This window comes from Diabrotica undecimpunctata, chromosome 10, assembly GCF_040954645.1.
Source record: "Diabrotica undecimpunctata isolate CICGRU chromosome 10, icDiaUnde3, whole genome shotgun sequence".
In the NCBI taxonomy this organism is placed as follows: domain Eukaryota; kingdom Metazoa; phylum Arthropoda; class Insecta; order Coleoptera; family Chrysomelidae; genus Diabrotica; species Diabrotica undecimpunctata.
Genome location: NC_092812.1, coordinates 17,996,690 through 18,013,970, shown reverse-complemented (window position 1 = coordinate 18,013,970; position 17,281 = coordinate 17,996,690). Strand labels below are relative to the sequence as shown.

The following is a 17,281-nucleotide window of genomic DNA, read 5'->3' as shown; positions in this document are numbered from 1 at the left end:
AAGGTGATAAAATAACCGGAGATACCATTTTTTTGACAGCATCTTTATCTTTTAACGACCAATATAATTGTCCATAGCGTCAACTCCACCCATATGAGCATTATATTCAGGAACCAAGAAGAATATACCAAGGCTGGCCTAGATATTAACCTCGCGAAAACAGAGTACCTATCTACAAGTGAAGAAGACATAGAAGATCTACATATTGATGACAACGTAACAATCAAAGGAAAGGATAAATTAAAATACTTGGGGTTTATAATCACGAAAAAGGCAACAACAGAGGAAGAAATTACACAAAGATTAGGACAAACAAGAACAGCAATCCGACAACTTAACTCAGTATGGTGGGATAGACACATAAATATGAAGACAAAAACACAGATTTATAAAACATTAGTGCGAAGTATTCTGACATATGGGGCTGAAAATTGGATCATAAACAAGAAAATCAGCAGTAAGATAGTAGCAACAGAGATGGAATGCCTGCGAAGACGCTGCAGAGTAACAAGAATGGATAGGAGAAGTAATGACGAAATAAAGCAAAGAACATCAATAGAAACAGACATACTAACATACATAGAACAAAAAAGACTAAAGTGGTATGGACATGTAAGAAGAACTAGTGACAGCAGATGGATAAAAAGAATAACCGAATGGAGCCCCATAAGAAGGAGGAAAAGAGGACGACCCCGAAAATCCTGGAGGAACGAAGTAGACGACGCCATGAGTAAGAGAGGTCTAAACGATGGAGAATGGGACAACAGAGAGAGATGGAAACGGTTGAGCGAGGGAAGGCAGTGAATACTGTAGAATCCCTGAATATATATACCAACTTGAACATTATGTTGCTTCCTGTCCCAACGGTTGGCCTTAGTGGCATTTTACCTTGTAAAGGAATTTTACCTTGTTTTACCATATGTTGATAAGAATGTAACAGGTTTATGATCCAGCCAAATTACTGAAAATACCTCAACATCATCAATATTACATACGAATTAATGAGAAGATCCTATGGATTCTTTTTTGAGTTGCTAGTCAGAAGGTAGCTTACAATTAGGTAATCTCGATTGTCTTACCGTTCCCAACGAGTAAATACCACGTTGCAATAGGTAGACCATCAAAGGTATCGAAGTATAAAAAATTTCTCGAAATATAATTGGTAATTTTCATTACAAGGTATTATTCGACAAAGTCTGACAACAACGTTGGCACTTGATCCCAAGTCGGGTTCATTTATCTTACGAAATTTCGGATTGTTTTCTGAACCTGTATAAATTTCAAAACTAGATGAAAAACCATCCGTTCCACAGAGAACATACAATTTGTATTCCCATTTATGGGGTTTGGTGTCGAGCTTTGGTGGCACACAGCTGTTTATCAACAGATAAATATTTGTGAAGAGAGGAACTAACTGATACTTTCTGTTCAGTGCGTCAACAATGGACCGAAGCTTATGTAAACGATCATGAATAGGATGATCTCTTGGTACCATCAAATTATTGTCATTAAAATGTAAATATTCGCGAATTTTTTCGAATCTTTTTGAGGCATAACTTCTTTTATCTGGGGAAGTCCTAAAGCATTGTACCAGTAACTTCTAACGTTTAGAATTTTTACTGACATGTATATACAGATGCCAACATATTATTTTATATCATTAGTAGTAAGCATCTCAGGTTTACTAGGATTAGTGTGTGTCGAATACAAATTAGCTTCCGTGATGATTTTTTCAAAAAGACTCTAATCAAAGAAATACTTACAAGAAGTTATAGGGTGTCGAGAGGTTAAGAATATTTTCAGGAAGCTCGGATTTTCCCCTGAAAACTGAAGTCTTCATATTATTTTTGAATACTTTTCTTTCAATTCCTGTGCTTCCTTTTAGGTATCTCGCAATGACACAGAGACAGATGGAGGATCGTCAGTATTATTCACGAAATTAATTTCACTATCTGAATACTCGCTACTGGTTGATTCTTCTGGTTGTATTAGGATTGAGGATTGCTTCCTCAAGTTCTTTTTGAGTAAGAGGTCGGAAGAGGTGAGACATGGCTAAAAACCTGCAAAAAAGGTATATTTTGTTCAAGCACAAGCAATTCAAAAATAACCCACAAATATTTCAAATAGTTACTCTCATGCGCAATGTGTCAGATATGTAACAACCTATTTCAATTCCGTTCTCAGCAGAAATCTGACTAGTATTTGTTTTTAAAATAATGAATTGAAAGAAAACATACCTACTTACCTTATAAAAAATAGATAAAATTGGAACACAATAAATGGTAAATAAAACGCAAAAATCTAAATTATTTGTACAAGCTTCCGCACGTGCTAATCGTGTAATACCGATGCGAACAATATGGTCCGTTATATAATTGAAAATAGCTATAGACTAAATCCGACTTTATTATCATTATATATAAGGTTGTTGCAGAATGTACACACTGCGCAGGGTAGCTTTAAATGTATTTAAATTAAAAATAACTGCTTTGAAATCGAGACTTGTCATATCTGTTACACTGGGCAGTGTAGGGTTAAGGTAATTTGTATTAATGTGAATAAAAAGCAGACTATTTGACTTACCTTTATGTATAATTGAAACAGGATAAAACGAAAAATAACGTCGTAAATACAAATAAAATATGATGGTTTACAAAAGTCTACCCGACCGTTTCAAGATAGTTGCAACTGCCGACGACTAAATGTACTTTAATTCGGAGATAAATATGAAAGAATGGATTATTTGGCCTTGAGCTACAACAGTAGAATAATTGTGACTGCGTTATATATAGATGACACGGCAGATATGGCAGTATCCGAAATTGGACAACTATCTGAAATTAGGTGCCTTTCCTCTACACCATTTTCGTTGCTCATGAAATTTTTATTCAGTTGTCACGTTGTCTAGTTAATGCATATGGAAGCATTATCAGTAGTGTAGGTGTACTAGTACAGAGTTTGAACTGAATAATACATGAACCTATCTGACCAAAAAATTATGGTGCTTGAGTCATAAGTTCAATTATTAACAGGTTTATATGGAATGTATTGTTTACAGAAAGCAGAAACAAATGTGGGATACGGGTGACGCCTATAGAAAGAAAAATGGCATACCAGCACTAATTAGACATAAAACTGGGATATATTCTTTATCTGTGGAGAACAAAGATGAAAATTCAAATCCAGATACTGTTCGTAAAATAGCTGAAGAAGTTGATCATATGGACCTCCGTGATTCTGATGAAGAATGTGATGAAGAATCGCAAGGAAACCAACTTAACCGAATTAAGTTGCAAAGAGGAAAAATTACGAATGTTACCAGCTGCAATCAGTAAGTATGCTTTATTAGTATTTTTAAGTACCTAAAAATGACAACAAACGCTATCCTTAATTCAGACATTTTAAATAATGTGGACGGAATATTTTTTTTTTCGTCTTTATAGAGGGGGGTCTGGAATCTTCAAAAGACATCTCAGTCTAGGATGCCGCCTGACTGACCTTAGTGCAGGATTCGTTCTTCGTACTCCCGGCGATAGTCACCGAGTCGACGCCGAACGCCTACCTGCTAAACCAAACCCTCCTCTGTCATCCAGCGATCCGGAAGCGGAATGGCCGCTGTAAGGCCAGCATCACTTCCGAAGCACTACCATCATTCATTCATTCTCCATTCATCCACATCCACACTTCATTCATCAGCAAGGAGACTCCCTGTCTCGTTCCAGGTAGCGCGTAGAAGATCCCATCGCTCCTAGTATGGCATCACTCCCAGTCTAACTCATACAGTCTGACCCACTTGTATAGCTTCAACTTCCAACATCTTTCCTTCTTACCTTTGACGTTGGTCCAGCTGTCTTTCTTCCTCTTCTTATTTCTTGATCACTGCACGGATATAGTTGTGTACGCTAGCCCAACCTGCTTTATTTTCAATCATTCTCTCAATCATTTCTCTCACTGTAACAAAAGTCACTCCTGTCTCTCTTTCCTTCTTCAATATAGGCATTCATCTGTGTTAGGAAATAATCCAGTCTCCTGTGGCCACAGTCCACCCAATCTCTTATGTTCGGGATCAGCATTTTCGTACACTGTGCTCCCTCCTTCGTGTTGTTTCATTCTTTTATCGCCATCTATCAATTGACCTTTCTCTTTCCTGTATTCTTTCGGCCACAGTAAGGTTTGGGCCTCTTCTCTCATAGAGCTCTTTTCTTTCCACCGCCAAAACATGCAACGGAACACATGTACTGTACAACACCGTGTAAGACCCTCCTCCTTTCGGATTTGGGTCCCCCAATGTTGGGCATCACCCTCCCTAACGCAGCCGCACTATTCGCAGCCTTCCGGGCCACCTCCCGCACGTGATCCCCCCATTTTCCAGTCTGGTGCAGTGTCACTCCTGAGTACTTTACATGTTTCTTGGGTGTTAAGACATGCTTCTGCACATTGTAATTCAACACTTTGTCTGTTCCTTTTCCCCTTCAGAATGATGGCTTAGGTTTTCTCTGCCGCAAGTTTCAGTCCGTGCTGCGTCATCCATTTCTTTACGATGCGGTCTGCGTTCCGAACCCGGTAGTTGAGATCGGGCTCATCCAGTGCCGCTACCAGTACAGCGAGGTCATCTGCGAATGCGAAGGGGGTTGTACCCTCCGTTTGAAGCTCGAGTTGGTCCCCATACGTACGAGGTCTATGAATGCCCATTATTACTTAGACAACATTATTGTCGAATATGTAATGTCTTTTGCCAAGACAACGCTCGTCCTCATGTGGCTCGACAGGTTATTGGCTACCTAAAGGATGTTGATATTCCATTATTAGAGTGGCCACCTAACAGTCCGGACATGAATCCTATAGAGCATCTCAGAAGAAAAGATTCGAAGTCGTAGACCCCCTATTGTCAATTACAACCAACTCATTGAGGCCGTTATTGAAGAATGGGAAAATATTCCGCAAGCTTATGTTGAACATTTGATATCAAGCATGTCTCGACGCATAAATACAGTCATAAGAAGTAGAGGAGGGTCTACACGGTATTAGTGTTGACCCAGATGCATATTATTGTGGTTACTGATTTTTTTCTTTTTGCAATTTGGAGTTATGCTAGTTTATTTACGCATTTCCGGCAAAAACAAATTTTTAAAGAAACAGTAAGGCAAATTAAAGTCATATTGGATTTTTTTGTAGGTGTTTATTATTATTTCAATGTAACTTAGTTTTATTTTGTGTTCATATTGTAAATATTTCTGTGTCACATGCAGAAACTTATTAGAACGCAAGGTTTTATTATGCAATTTTCAATTTATTTAAATTTTGTAATGGATTGTGTATTTTATTATTTTTTATTTTGTGATATTGACGATTTATGTAATTTCAGTAAATTTTAATTTGTTATTGTTATTTTTCTGATTTTTTGTAAGCTTTATCCATAAAGTTATACAATTTTCAGTGACAATATAGCATATTTCTATTATATTCTATAAGAAGCAAAGTATGTCAACTGTCAAATTGGTATTTCCAGTCACAATCAATTAAAATGTTGAAGGGGAATATCTGCTTGGCGGAGGAAGGCGATTGATAGGGACGACTGGAAATTATGAGAAAGCTATGATTCACACAGGGTTTTAAAGCCAAAATGATTATGATGGCAATTCAACATGTAAAAATTTACAAGCTGTCATGAAAAAATTTTTATTCGATACGTCAAAACAATTATAAAATGTAATTCTCACTACAGTTCTGGTTGGATTGCCTGCGATTTGTGTAATATAATGTAATGTCTAGTTAAATCAATGACACCAGTAGATTTATTTTCACCATTTTTACAAATAACTGCCAGGGCAGACCTATTTTTTTTTGTGAACAATTAAACTTCTTATTTTCTTTCGATCTAAAGTACTGTTTATCAATTTTTAGCAAACAAACTGAGCGAATTCGTAAAGTTTCTGTGAATATCACAGCAAATACTATCCGCACTCCGGGAAAAGTTATGACCACAACAAAAACCTTTGGATGTACAGAGAGTAGCCGAGTAGTAACTAAAAGGTTCGTTAAAAACAATTAATTCTTTACTGGCTTCCTTTTTTTTTAAGCATGCCTTAGATTATACGTAGTTTTGTGACGCATTGTGCATGCTAGTTTTTGTGTTACAGTAGAACCTTGACAAGTCAGACTAAAGCAGATAGTTATCCCAGGGTATCAGAAATCAGTGTAAGCAGGGAACCTTAGACATAAAAAACAATATGAAACAAAGTATATCATATTATGGAGGTATATAATATATTGTATATATACAGCCTCTGTCGCTTCTCGCCTTTCGACTGCCATCGTTTTCGGTCCATCCACCGCCCTATGTCTATTTCCATTCCGGATAGTTGTTTCCTCCACTGCTCTAACGATGATTGAATATATATGTTAAATAAGGTCGGAGATAGACAACATCCTTGTTTCAGCCCCTTTGTTATTGGAAATGATTCAGATATAAAGTTTCCTTCTTTAACGAGACTTCTTGCATTTTTATATATATTTGCGATAGCATCCAGATACTCTCTACTGAGACCTACTTTCGTCAATGTTTGAAACAGTTTTTTCAAAGGTACCGTATCGTATGCCTTCTCTAAATCTACAAACAATAGGTGGGTAGATAGATTCCTTGCCTTCCGTTTTTCGATTACCTATATATTGTATATACACAGCGTAATTAATTTATTGTGTTAGTTTCGGTTGTATCATGAGATCCCGTAGTCTATTCGAACAATTGACAATCTTAAATATTTAGATACACATAGAACAAAAACAGTTTTTAATTGAGGACCCTAGAAGTAAAAGGGTATAAGTGACAAAAAGTAAATTTTGAGTAAATGCCGTTCAAAGTTGAGCCTTCACTGTAATTGCAATAATTTTTTAATGTTAGTTTTTTTCCGTTTTAATAACTGTAGGCATTATTATTGGTAACAAAAAAATCATAATTTTATTGACTTTACTCATTTTGAATCTATTTTTAGGTTTGCTAAGTAGCACTTGTACCCTTTTACTGCTAAGAAATGCAACATGAAGGTAAAAAATGTAAAAAGATCATAAAGATTTTGTACAAAGTTATTCACCATAACACTAATACATAATTGACTTATGATTCATCGACATCACTGTCGTAATAGTGATCCAAATGGTCATGTTCGACTTCTACTTCTTCTAAGTTTGCTAGTTCTCCAACTTGTTGACCATCATGTCGCAGATTTATGAAAAACTCATGGTACGTAGTTGAGTAACTCTTGAAGATTTGAATATTTAGCTTGCTTTATGAGAGGTCTTTTGTCAATCGGTACTGGCAGAAAGGCAGAGTTTTGCCAGGACTCGAATGGGCTTCATAGATAGCTCACTAATCTCTTCTATAATACCTCCAGCTGTTTTCTTCTCAAACAGTGTTAAAGGTTTGTTCTGTTGAAAATGTAACCATTGCATGCTCTGTATTCCACTTACGCTCTTCTTGAAGTATGATGATGATGATAGTGTATTTGGCATGGAAACTAGTTCATTTACCACAGATTTTTGAATGATTTATGTTATGTTTATAAATTAAAACTTGATTGTAACAAATTTATATTATATATCCGGATACATATAAGTGATTACATATGAGTGCGTATATTGATTTCTGATTCAGTGACAGTAGGTGGGTTATGTTTACTGGAAGTTGCACATTACTTTTAATCAGGTTTTTTAAAATGTAGATGAGAGTGCTTTATTTTTAATACAGCCAAACAACATGTGATTAACATCACACTGGGAAATATTATCGCATCAACACTTTCCTGATTCTATAATGTTTAATATAGCCAGGTAAGCAGGAACAGCACCGTGGCTAGTTTTTAATCTTGCGATAGTTGCTGCTGATCGTTTGGATATGTTATAATGGAATATGTGTGGTAATTCTGTTAGGGATGGTAATGTAGAATGACTCTTGTAATAATGATCATTTGATGTATTCGCCAATATTTTCCATCTGTCTTGCCAGTTAAATAGTAGAATCCAAATAAATGTTACATCTTTGTTTCTTATTTTTTCTTTAATGTCACATACCAGCTCGCATGTCGTATGGTTTAACTCAGTATTATTAAGTCCACTAAGAACTGACTTCTGAGACTGAGATGATTTCTTGAAGTATGGCGTAAGGGTTTGAAAGTCTAAAAAATCGTCATTTTCCATCTGTACTGTAAAGAGAACTTGTAGAAGTTACCAGGTTCATCCAATGTTGAGGTACATACAGGTTCTTTTTGGATATTTTCTTTTTAACTCTATCAAACCAAAGTCTTGATCACACTCTTTATAAGAATGGTCAATTATAAAGAAGCGATAATCTACTTACTGTTTGAATATTAGAATTTCTGACAATGTAGAGCGAAAATTTGACTGTCAGATAACTGCAGTTATGTGTTTCACAGATGGGGGAAGGCTTCTGATATATTTTAGGAGACTAGATGATATTTCCTGACATCCAAGTGGCGCCTGACCCTCGTGTCACATAAAGAACTGGGCCGTTTCAGTCTGTAGGTTATAGGCCCCTAAGTTATACGTCTATACTTGCCTTAAATAATATTATGCTTTAGAGGTTGACACATTAGGTGTTGGCATATTTTAAGGTTAAGTAAGTAATAAAAATATTCCTGTGAAAGCTTTCACTTACAGGATCTTCCTGTTTTTCCTCCTTACAGAAATCATAATCAAGGTTGTACATTATTTTCAAATTACACTCCTGAGAGAGATACCTCCTATTCAGAATCTTATTGCTAGTTTAGTGACATGTGTACCTAGAAAACTTATTAATATTCAAACAGATAATATTGAGCATTTTATGGTCACAAACAGCTCTTTTAATGATTTCAATTGCCCTTTCAGAAATTTTGTTTGGGGGTGATTTCGTTCCTCTTTTGTCTATCCATGGCACGCCCGAGTAGATTTTTTTTGGTTTCAACTACATTTTGTAAACGTTTGTTGAAGACATCAAGAGTTTTTATTATAAACTGTTTACATACTCTAAAACCTTCTAGATTGTAGACACATGACACCTTTTTGTTGCTAACTGCATTTAGTTTTTTTCTTTTTATTGCCTCAAGTCTGTGTGGATTGATTTAGAAAAGCAGTTTGGAGATTCCAAAAGATTTAAAAATTGAAAGTCTTTGTTCTTGTGAAATAATATTGGTACATGTATTCCAACAATACTGATTTTCAAGTTCTCGTAACTTTTTAGCTTCATGCGTATTGTGTTTTTTTGTCCATGCAAGCTTCACCTGAATTTCTTGCTATTTTAGCCCTGTTTTTTTTTTTCATTTATCTGGCCTCCGAATCCTTTTCTTGCCAGTCTGCTTTGGTGGTGGAAACGCAGGTAAATCCTCTATCACTGGCTCCGTATTCCGCAAATAAATAACACGAACTCTTCTTAAAAACACTGTAGTTTATAATAATGTAAGACGCAGCACTTATAACAAACTCGACTAACAGTCTAACACAGTGGAACAGGGGTACAAGTGCAGTTGTATCTCTTTTCTTCCAAGCCTAAATCATAGTTGGCTTGGAGACTAAATAACTTGCCGCTAGAAAACAGCACCTGTTAGACTCTTTACCTCCAAATAGAATGAAAGATTTCCAGTTCAGCGATGCAGTTTTCTCAATATTTACAAAAATGTCACTTACACCCCTTTACTTCTAGTGTCGTCAATTGATCCATTTATTTTTTTGAAGACTACACAAAATTGGCGATTGAAGTTATGTTTTTAATCTTATGAATTATGAGCCCGTCTTTACTTTTTTTGTATTGTATAGCTGCCTCTTCCTTTTTGGAGTGTTAAGGTTTTACCGAACATCCTCTAGGAAAACGCAAAAACACATAACGCTTCACTTATTGCCTAGTTTTTAGCTTTCTTAACTCTGCACCGATTAGCCAAACTTGATTATGATTTAAAACAACATTCTTCATTTTTAGTTGGGATTTTCTTCCATTCTGATACTGCAAATACCGACTCTATAGGATTCTACCTAATTAAACCGAAAAAAAATTCTACCTAATGCTTTTAGTCTATGGTTCATGGTCACAAACACATTCGTTTATAATCCGTCTGGACTGGTCCGTCCTTCTGAATCTATTCCCAAAATTCTGGACATCAAATTCCTTTGCTGTATGAATTTAATCGCTTATTAGAAACAGGCACATTAAATCCCATTTGCGTGAAAATGTATCTACATAAATTATACATTAAAAATTTTTATGTTTAATCTTCGATATTTGAAAATATAAAGCTAGCTGCGTCGAGGTTCTACTGTACTGTGAACTTTAAATCTTTACACAAACAACATTTGTGTATGTTATATACACTGCAGAGCATAAAATTAGGGTCACCCCGTAATTTGAATTTATTTTAGAAATTACTATTCTTTTTTAAATATTTTCAGTTGTAACAGTTTTCAATAGATTGCTTAAAAAATTGTTGCTGTTTCGATAAGCGTTTGAGATAAAAAGGGCTCCTTACCTTAATTCCTAAAAACCTTATCAGCATAGTTTTTGTTTCTGTGGTTTTAACGTCAATTGTAAATTGTTTGTGTAGTATTGTCACTGTCAGTGTATTGCAATGAGCATAAGTTCCATTAGTGGCGGCGTTAGAAGATGGCCACGGTAAGCGCGGAACTGCTAGAAACGTTGTAAGTCTCTCCGAGTATGCAAGGAGTATGGCGACGGTGCGAAGAGAGCTGCTTACTCGCAGAGCTGGTTCAGGTCAAGGCAGAATTACAACAGCTAGAGATGACCGCTTTGTTGTTTCGAGTGCTTTGAGAAACCGAACGGTTACGGCAGTTTCCCTTCAAAATCATCTGCAAGAAGTGGGAAATGTAAAGGTAAGGGAATAGGAGGCGATTTCATGCTGATGGTTTATCTTCTCAAACTAACTGGACTAGTAACTGGACTGCCACACATAAATCAGTACTGTAAAGTTTTCGACCTCGCTGATTACGAATTGGATGCAAGACTTGAAATTCAAAATGGCAGATCCAATATGGTGGTTCAACTTTCATATATTTCTGATTATTTGGAGATAACTAGGTACTGTAAAGTTTTCGACCTCGCTGATTGCGAATTGGATGTAAAACTTGAAAAATTCAAAATGGCGGATCCAATATGGTGGACCAAATTTCATATATTTCGGATTATTTGGACATACCTAGATACTGTAAAGTTTTCGATCTCGCTGATTTCGAATTTGATGTCAAAAGTGAAAAATTCAAAATGGCGGATCCAATATGGTGGACCAAATTTCATATATTTCGGTTTATTTGGACATAAATGCTAAATAAATTACCTAAAAGTTCAAATAAAACACTTTATAAACAAATAATTGTTGATAATAACAAAATAAAGAGTTTAAGCCAAGAATAAGGAGCTGTAAGGATGTAGAAGGAAACATCCTAAATGATACGGCCTCAATCCTAAACAGATGGGTTGAATTTTTCGATGCAAAATTTAATGGCCATTATATCGAAGAAGCAGATAACACCCTAGCAAATCGAAATGATTGGAATCCTTTCAACCCAAACGAAAGACCACCTACCATCGAAAACGTTGCCCAAGCCATTAAAAAGCTTAAAAATAATAAATCACCAGGAATTGATCAAATTTGCAGTGAGCTCTACAAGAATGGTGGCGATGCCCTACTACAGACACTGCATAAGCTTTTACTTCTTGTTTGGCATAATGAGACCATGCCTTGTGAATGGTATCAAGGCGTGATATGCCCGTTATATAAAAAAGCTGACCAGCTCCAGTGTGACAACTATAGAGGTATAACCCTGTTAACAACTGCTTACAAAATACTAGCAAATATTCTCTACGAAAGGCTGCAAGTTTACACAGTAGGCATAGTTGGTAAATATCAAGCTGGATTCACTCCAGAAAAATCAACAATTGACCAGATTCATTCAATAAGACAGATTCTCGAGAAAACATTAGAATTCAATATTGAAACCCATCACCTATTCGTCGACTTCAAGGCCGCATACGACAGTGTCAAGAGAACAGTGCTATACCAATCAATGCATGAGTTTGGTATACCAGAGAAACTTATCCGACTAACGAGAAAGACAATGTCTAACTTAGAAGCCACTGTTAGAATACAGGGAGAGAATTCTAGATCCTTTGAGATAAAGGATGGACTCAGACAAGGGGATGCTCTGGCTTGCCTCCTATTTAATATTGCCTTAGAAAAGGCAGTCCGAGATACACGAATTAGGGACGGCGGTACTATTTACAATAGATCGATACAAGTCTTAGCATATGCTGATGACATTGACATAATAGGGCGTAGCAAGCGAGATGTTGAGCAATATTTCCTAGAATTGGAAACAGCGGCGAAACAGGTCGGTCTAGTCATCAACGAAGACAAAACCAAGTACATGTTGGTTACAAAGGATCCGATAGCAAATGAGGAACGAGAAACAGTCTTTGGAAGTCATACCTTTGGACGTGTTGACAACTTCATATACCTTGGGTCGCTATTGACTGCTACCAATAAAACAAGCGAAGAAATCAAAAGACGAATAAATCTTACAAATAGGGCATACTAGGGACTCCAAAAGCATTTCCACTCAAGAAACATTCAAAGAAGAAATAAAATTATTATATACAAAACATTGCTGAAGCCGGTCCTCACATATGGAGCAGAAACATGGACTCTAACGCAGAAAAATGAAAGACTTTTGGGAATATTTGAGCGTAAAATACTCCGCAAAATATTTGGAGCTATAAACGACCAAGGGCAATGGAGCAGAAGATATAATTTTGAATTGTATCAGCTCTTTGATGAGCCAGATGTCATAACGTTCATTAAAACACAGCGACTTAGATGGGCTGGACACATAATACGAATGCCAGAAAATACGATTGCTAAAAAGCTAACCACAGGAACACCTGTAGGAAGAAGAAGCAAAGGCCGACCGCGAATTAGGTGGTTAGATGGAGTTGAAACCGACTTATGGATATTAAAAATCAGAAGATGGCAACATGTTGCCAGAAACCGAACAGAATGGCGACGAATCTTAGAGCAGGCCAAGATCCACAGAGGATTGTCGAGCCAAAGATGATGATGAATAACAAAATAAACAGAGCAAAAATAAATAAATAATATGATTTGTCATTAAATTTAATAAATTTATAGAGAAATTAAAAGTATTGAAAACCAAAGGTAAATTAACATGTTATAAACAACACCGAGTATACATAGAATGTGACTTGACACTAGAAAGACAAAGAAAACTAGCAGCAAACGAAAGAAGGGCAAATGGGAAAAGGACAAAAAGTTATAGATTCATAATTATAGAAGGTACAAGATGAAATTGGAAACAAAAAACCCACATGATAGAAAAAGCTACAAACAATACAGGCAAGCTAGTTAAAAAAACTAGTGGAACAAAATACGTGGAGGAAACGGGAAATGGAAAAAGCACAGAATAGGGAATGAGTGAATATAAAGATATACTCAGACAGAAAGAATTTACATTTAAAGGGGAACATAATGAGAAATAAGGATAACATTTTAAAAATGACGACATGGAATGTAAGAGGCATAAACGGAAAATAAATAGAACTGGGGGAAGAAAGAAGACAAGAAGATTGAAGTAGTAACTATAACATAAACAAAATGAAAATGAAGAAGAACCACGACTTTGGAAAACGCCACGACTTTGGAAAACGGAAACCTACTAATATACAGTGGAGTCGAAGAGAAAAAAGAGAGCTCAGGCAGGGGCAGCATGCATGGCAAAGAAAAATATCAATAAAGCAAGGAATTGGATATATTTGAATGAGCATGTATTTAGAGTTTATATAGAGATGGGCACAAAGGAGGCAATTACAAACCTAATTATATACTATGGGCCTGATGAAGATGCAAAAAAACTAAGAAAATGAGTTCTGTGACAAACTGCAGGAAATAATAAATTATTGCACAGCGAAAATAGTAATCACAGGCGAAATGAATGCTAGACTGTGAAAAATGGAACGTTATAGGACTATACAGAGAGGTCAAAATCAACAATAATGGAAAACTATTACTTGAATTTTGTTTAGACAATAACATGATGATCAAATTATTGACTATACTATAGTGCAAAAAACGGAGGAGCTGGATAAGAAATGTAAGAGTGAGAGGAAGCTATGAAATAGGCAATGATCACTACCCACTGGAAACTACATTTAACAGCAAAGGAATAGAAATAAAAAACACAGAAGACAAGAATAAGAAATACACACAAATAATTAAAATACATAAACTAATGGAAGAAACAACAAAAATCAGATATAAGGAGGACTTACGAGTTAGAAAAGACAGAAATATTAGAAAAATGGTGAAAATTTAGAAATGCTATTACGAATACAGCAAAACTAGTATGTGGGACCACAAGAAATAATAGGAAACAAAAACAAACACTATGGTGGAATAAGGAGCTAAAAATCGAAATTAAAGAAAAGGAGAAATTGTGGAAAGAATACCTACAGGACAAAACGTAAGAAAAATATGAAAGATATAGAGAATAAAAGCTAAAGAAATAGTCAAAAATGAGAAAAAGAAAAGCTTGGACAAGTTAGGAGAAAAAATGGAAGAAAACAGTAAAGAAAATGTAAAATTGTTTTATAGAACTCGAACTCGTTTTATAAAACCTACGAAGCAACAAAGGAAAAACTAAAACAAATAATGACCAAAAACAGAACAATATTAACCGATGACAAGGATATAATGGAAAGGTGGAGAGAACATTTCGAACAACTGTTGAACGGAGAGCAAGGAAAATGAAAACGTAATTGACGCTTCAGAGGAAAACACAGAAGCTATACAGGAAGAACTAGAAGAAGCAATAGGAAAGTTAAAGACTGAGAAAACTTCTGGAAGTGATAAAGTTAGTCCAAAGATGTTGAAATATACAGGAGAAAAGGCAAAGAAAAGATCCTAAATATATCTATTATGGAAGAAAATAATACTGTCGAGTGAATAATTGTACCAGTGTACAAGAAGGGAAACACAAGAGACTTTCAGAACTTAAAAAAAAAACTGTATAGGTTGGAATAGAATGCAAATGATAAATGCAGAAATGCATATACGTATTTGCAGATGATATGACAATGACAAACGTCCAGGCGGAAGATATGCTCAAGCATGTGTTGGCGAGTGACTTCCCGTAGAAGAAGAGACGTTTACGAAGGCATTGGCCGGTCCCCAGAAATTCAAGCTTCACGACATATTGGTGAAGGAATGGAACAATCTTCCGCAGAATGTGAACCAAAATCTGATCCAAAGGATGCTTCGTCAATTGCAAGCTTTTATCATTTCCAGAGGAGGGAATATTCACTACTGAAGTTCTTAAAATTTCTTTTGTTTTTACAAAAAGGACATTAAATTAAAATTGTCCCTGTTCAATTGTTTAATAAACTTTGAAGGACAAAAACGTGGTTTTCTTTAAGCAATCTATTAATTTGTCGAAAATAGTTAAAAAGAATAATTTCTAAAATAAATTCAAATTACGAGGTGACCCTAATTTTATGCTCGGCAATGTATTTGAAATAATTATTTTTTGTTTTATATTTTTAAGCTTTGTACTCAGGGAGTAACAATTTTTTAAAGGTCTTAAACATTGATCTTAATTGTCTTAAAAAAATGTACTAAAATATATGGAAATGTTTTTCTTTTTATATGTTTGAGATAATTATTTTTGTTGATAGTTACATTAAAGTCAATTAACAATGCTGATATTATTGTACGAAAGACTTTTCAATTTTTTTAAGCACAAAAAATATAATATGTATTAACTATTTAATGTTCATTATGGTACTATTTAAGATATATTCTGTGAAATATTTTTCTTAACAATTACAAAGTGGAAATGTGACGATAAAATCCACTAAAACATCAACCATTTATAGAGATGACCTATTTGTATGCTGTTTTCTATCTAAACTTAATTAGAAGTTTCATATTTATCGATGTCTATTTTCTTCAAACGATATTTGTTCGTTTTGTTCCTGTCGAAGATCATTTGAAGTTTTTTCCTGTACTCTCTTTGTGATCACATTAGTTCCATATGTACATAGGATTAACACTTTTGTATTTTTATACTTCCTTTGGTTTTATCTTATATAGTGTTTTTTCCTACATTATATGCTTTAACTCATCTCAGGTGTATGTTTTTATATTATTCTGCTTAGTTTTTACTATTCTACTATTGGTTTTATATGTTTATTTCATTGTTTTGTGGAGCGTGCATTCATTTATGTTACAAACATTACTTCTTCTCGCAGTGTCTATTATCAGACATCTTCAGACGGTGGGACAACAATTCATGAAATTTTTCTCTATTACCAGTTGCTTAAAATAGACTTTACACCTGATGACCGATTCATTTTAGTATTTTAATCCAAGACATATCATTCGAGCTGTGGGTGTACAGAAGAATTCTGAAAATATCATGGACAGAACACGTCACAAACAAAGAGGTTCTGGGAAGGATGAACAAAGAAATGGAAATTTTAAATTCAATAAAAACAAGAAAATTAGAATATCTCGGACATATTACACGTGGAGAGAAATACACCTTGCTCCAACAGATTATGCAGGGAAAGATCCAAGGAAAGAGAAGCATAGGGAGGCGTAGAAGGTCATGGCTGCGCAACCTGAGAGAGTGATATGGATGTACATCAAATGAACTTTTCAGAGCAGCCGTCTCAAAGGTCCGAATAGCTATGATGATTGCCGACCTCCGCCGCGGAGATGGCACTTGAAGAAGAAGAAGAATCCAAGACAGTTTCCTATGCCCAATCCATCGTCTTCTACTTTTTTTAATAATAAGTCACAGTATCCTCGGATGACATGATCAAAGTATAATGTTTTTCTTCTTTTAAATATATTTAACAGTTATGTCTCTGTATTGATCAATATAATCATATACTCCTTAGATACTCCACGATATCTTCAGAAGTCGACTACACCTCAAATGCTTCCAACCTGTATATCGTTGTTGCTTTTAAAATAAGGTCTCACATCCGTCTAGCAAGACTAGTTCTTAGAGTTCTGTTGCGTTATATCGTTCTTCAATACAGGAAGGCCTTGAGATATATTAATTCTCGAAAGGAAGTATGGAAAGAATTCGGATCTGGACCTACATGAATTTTCCCCATTGCCATTCATTTAGTTTTCAGAAAATAGGTATTAAGACCTCTACAGCGACTTCGTTATCCAGATTAACGAGGGTCTAAAGATATTAC

At 35.3% G+C, this 17,281-nt stretch overlaps 1 protein-coding gene across 2 annotated transcripts in view; it reads left to right on the top strand.

The window, feature by feature from the left end:
* Positions 1–17,281, top strand: part of LOC140451843 (dual specificity protein phosphatase CDC14C-like) — a 42,291-nt gene that overhangs the window by 11,151 nt on the left and 13,859 nt on the right. For both annotated transcript variants that reach the window (XM_072545748.1, XM_072545747.1), the window contains 2 exons: positions 3,059–3,331; positions 5,905–6,033. In XM_072545748.1, coding sequence (XP_072401849.1) covers positions 3,059–3,331; positions 5,905–6,033 — 402 coding nt within the window. The remainder of the gene's footprint in view (positions 1–3,058; positions 3,332–5,904; positions 6,034–17,281) is intronic.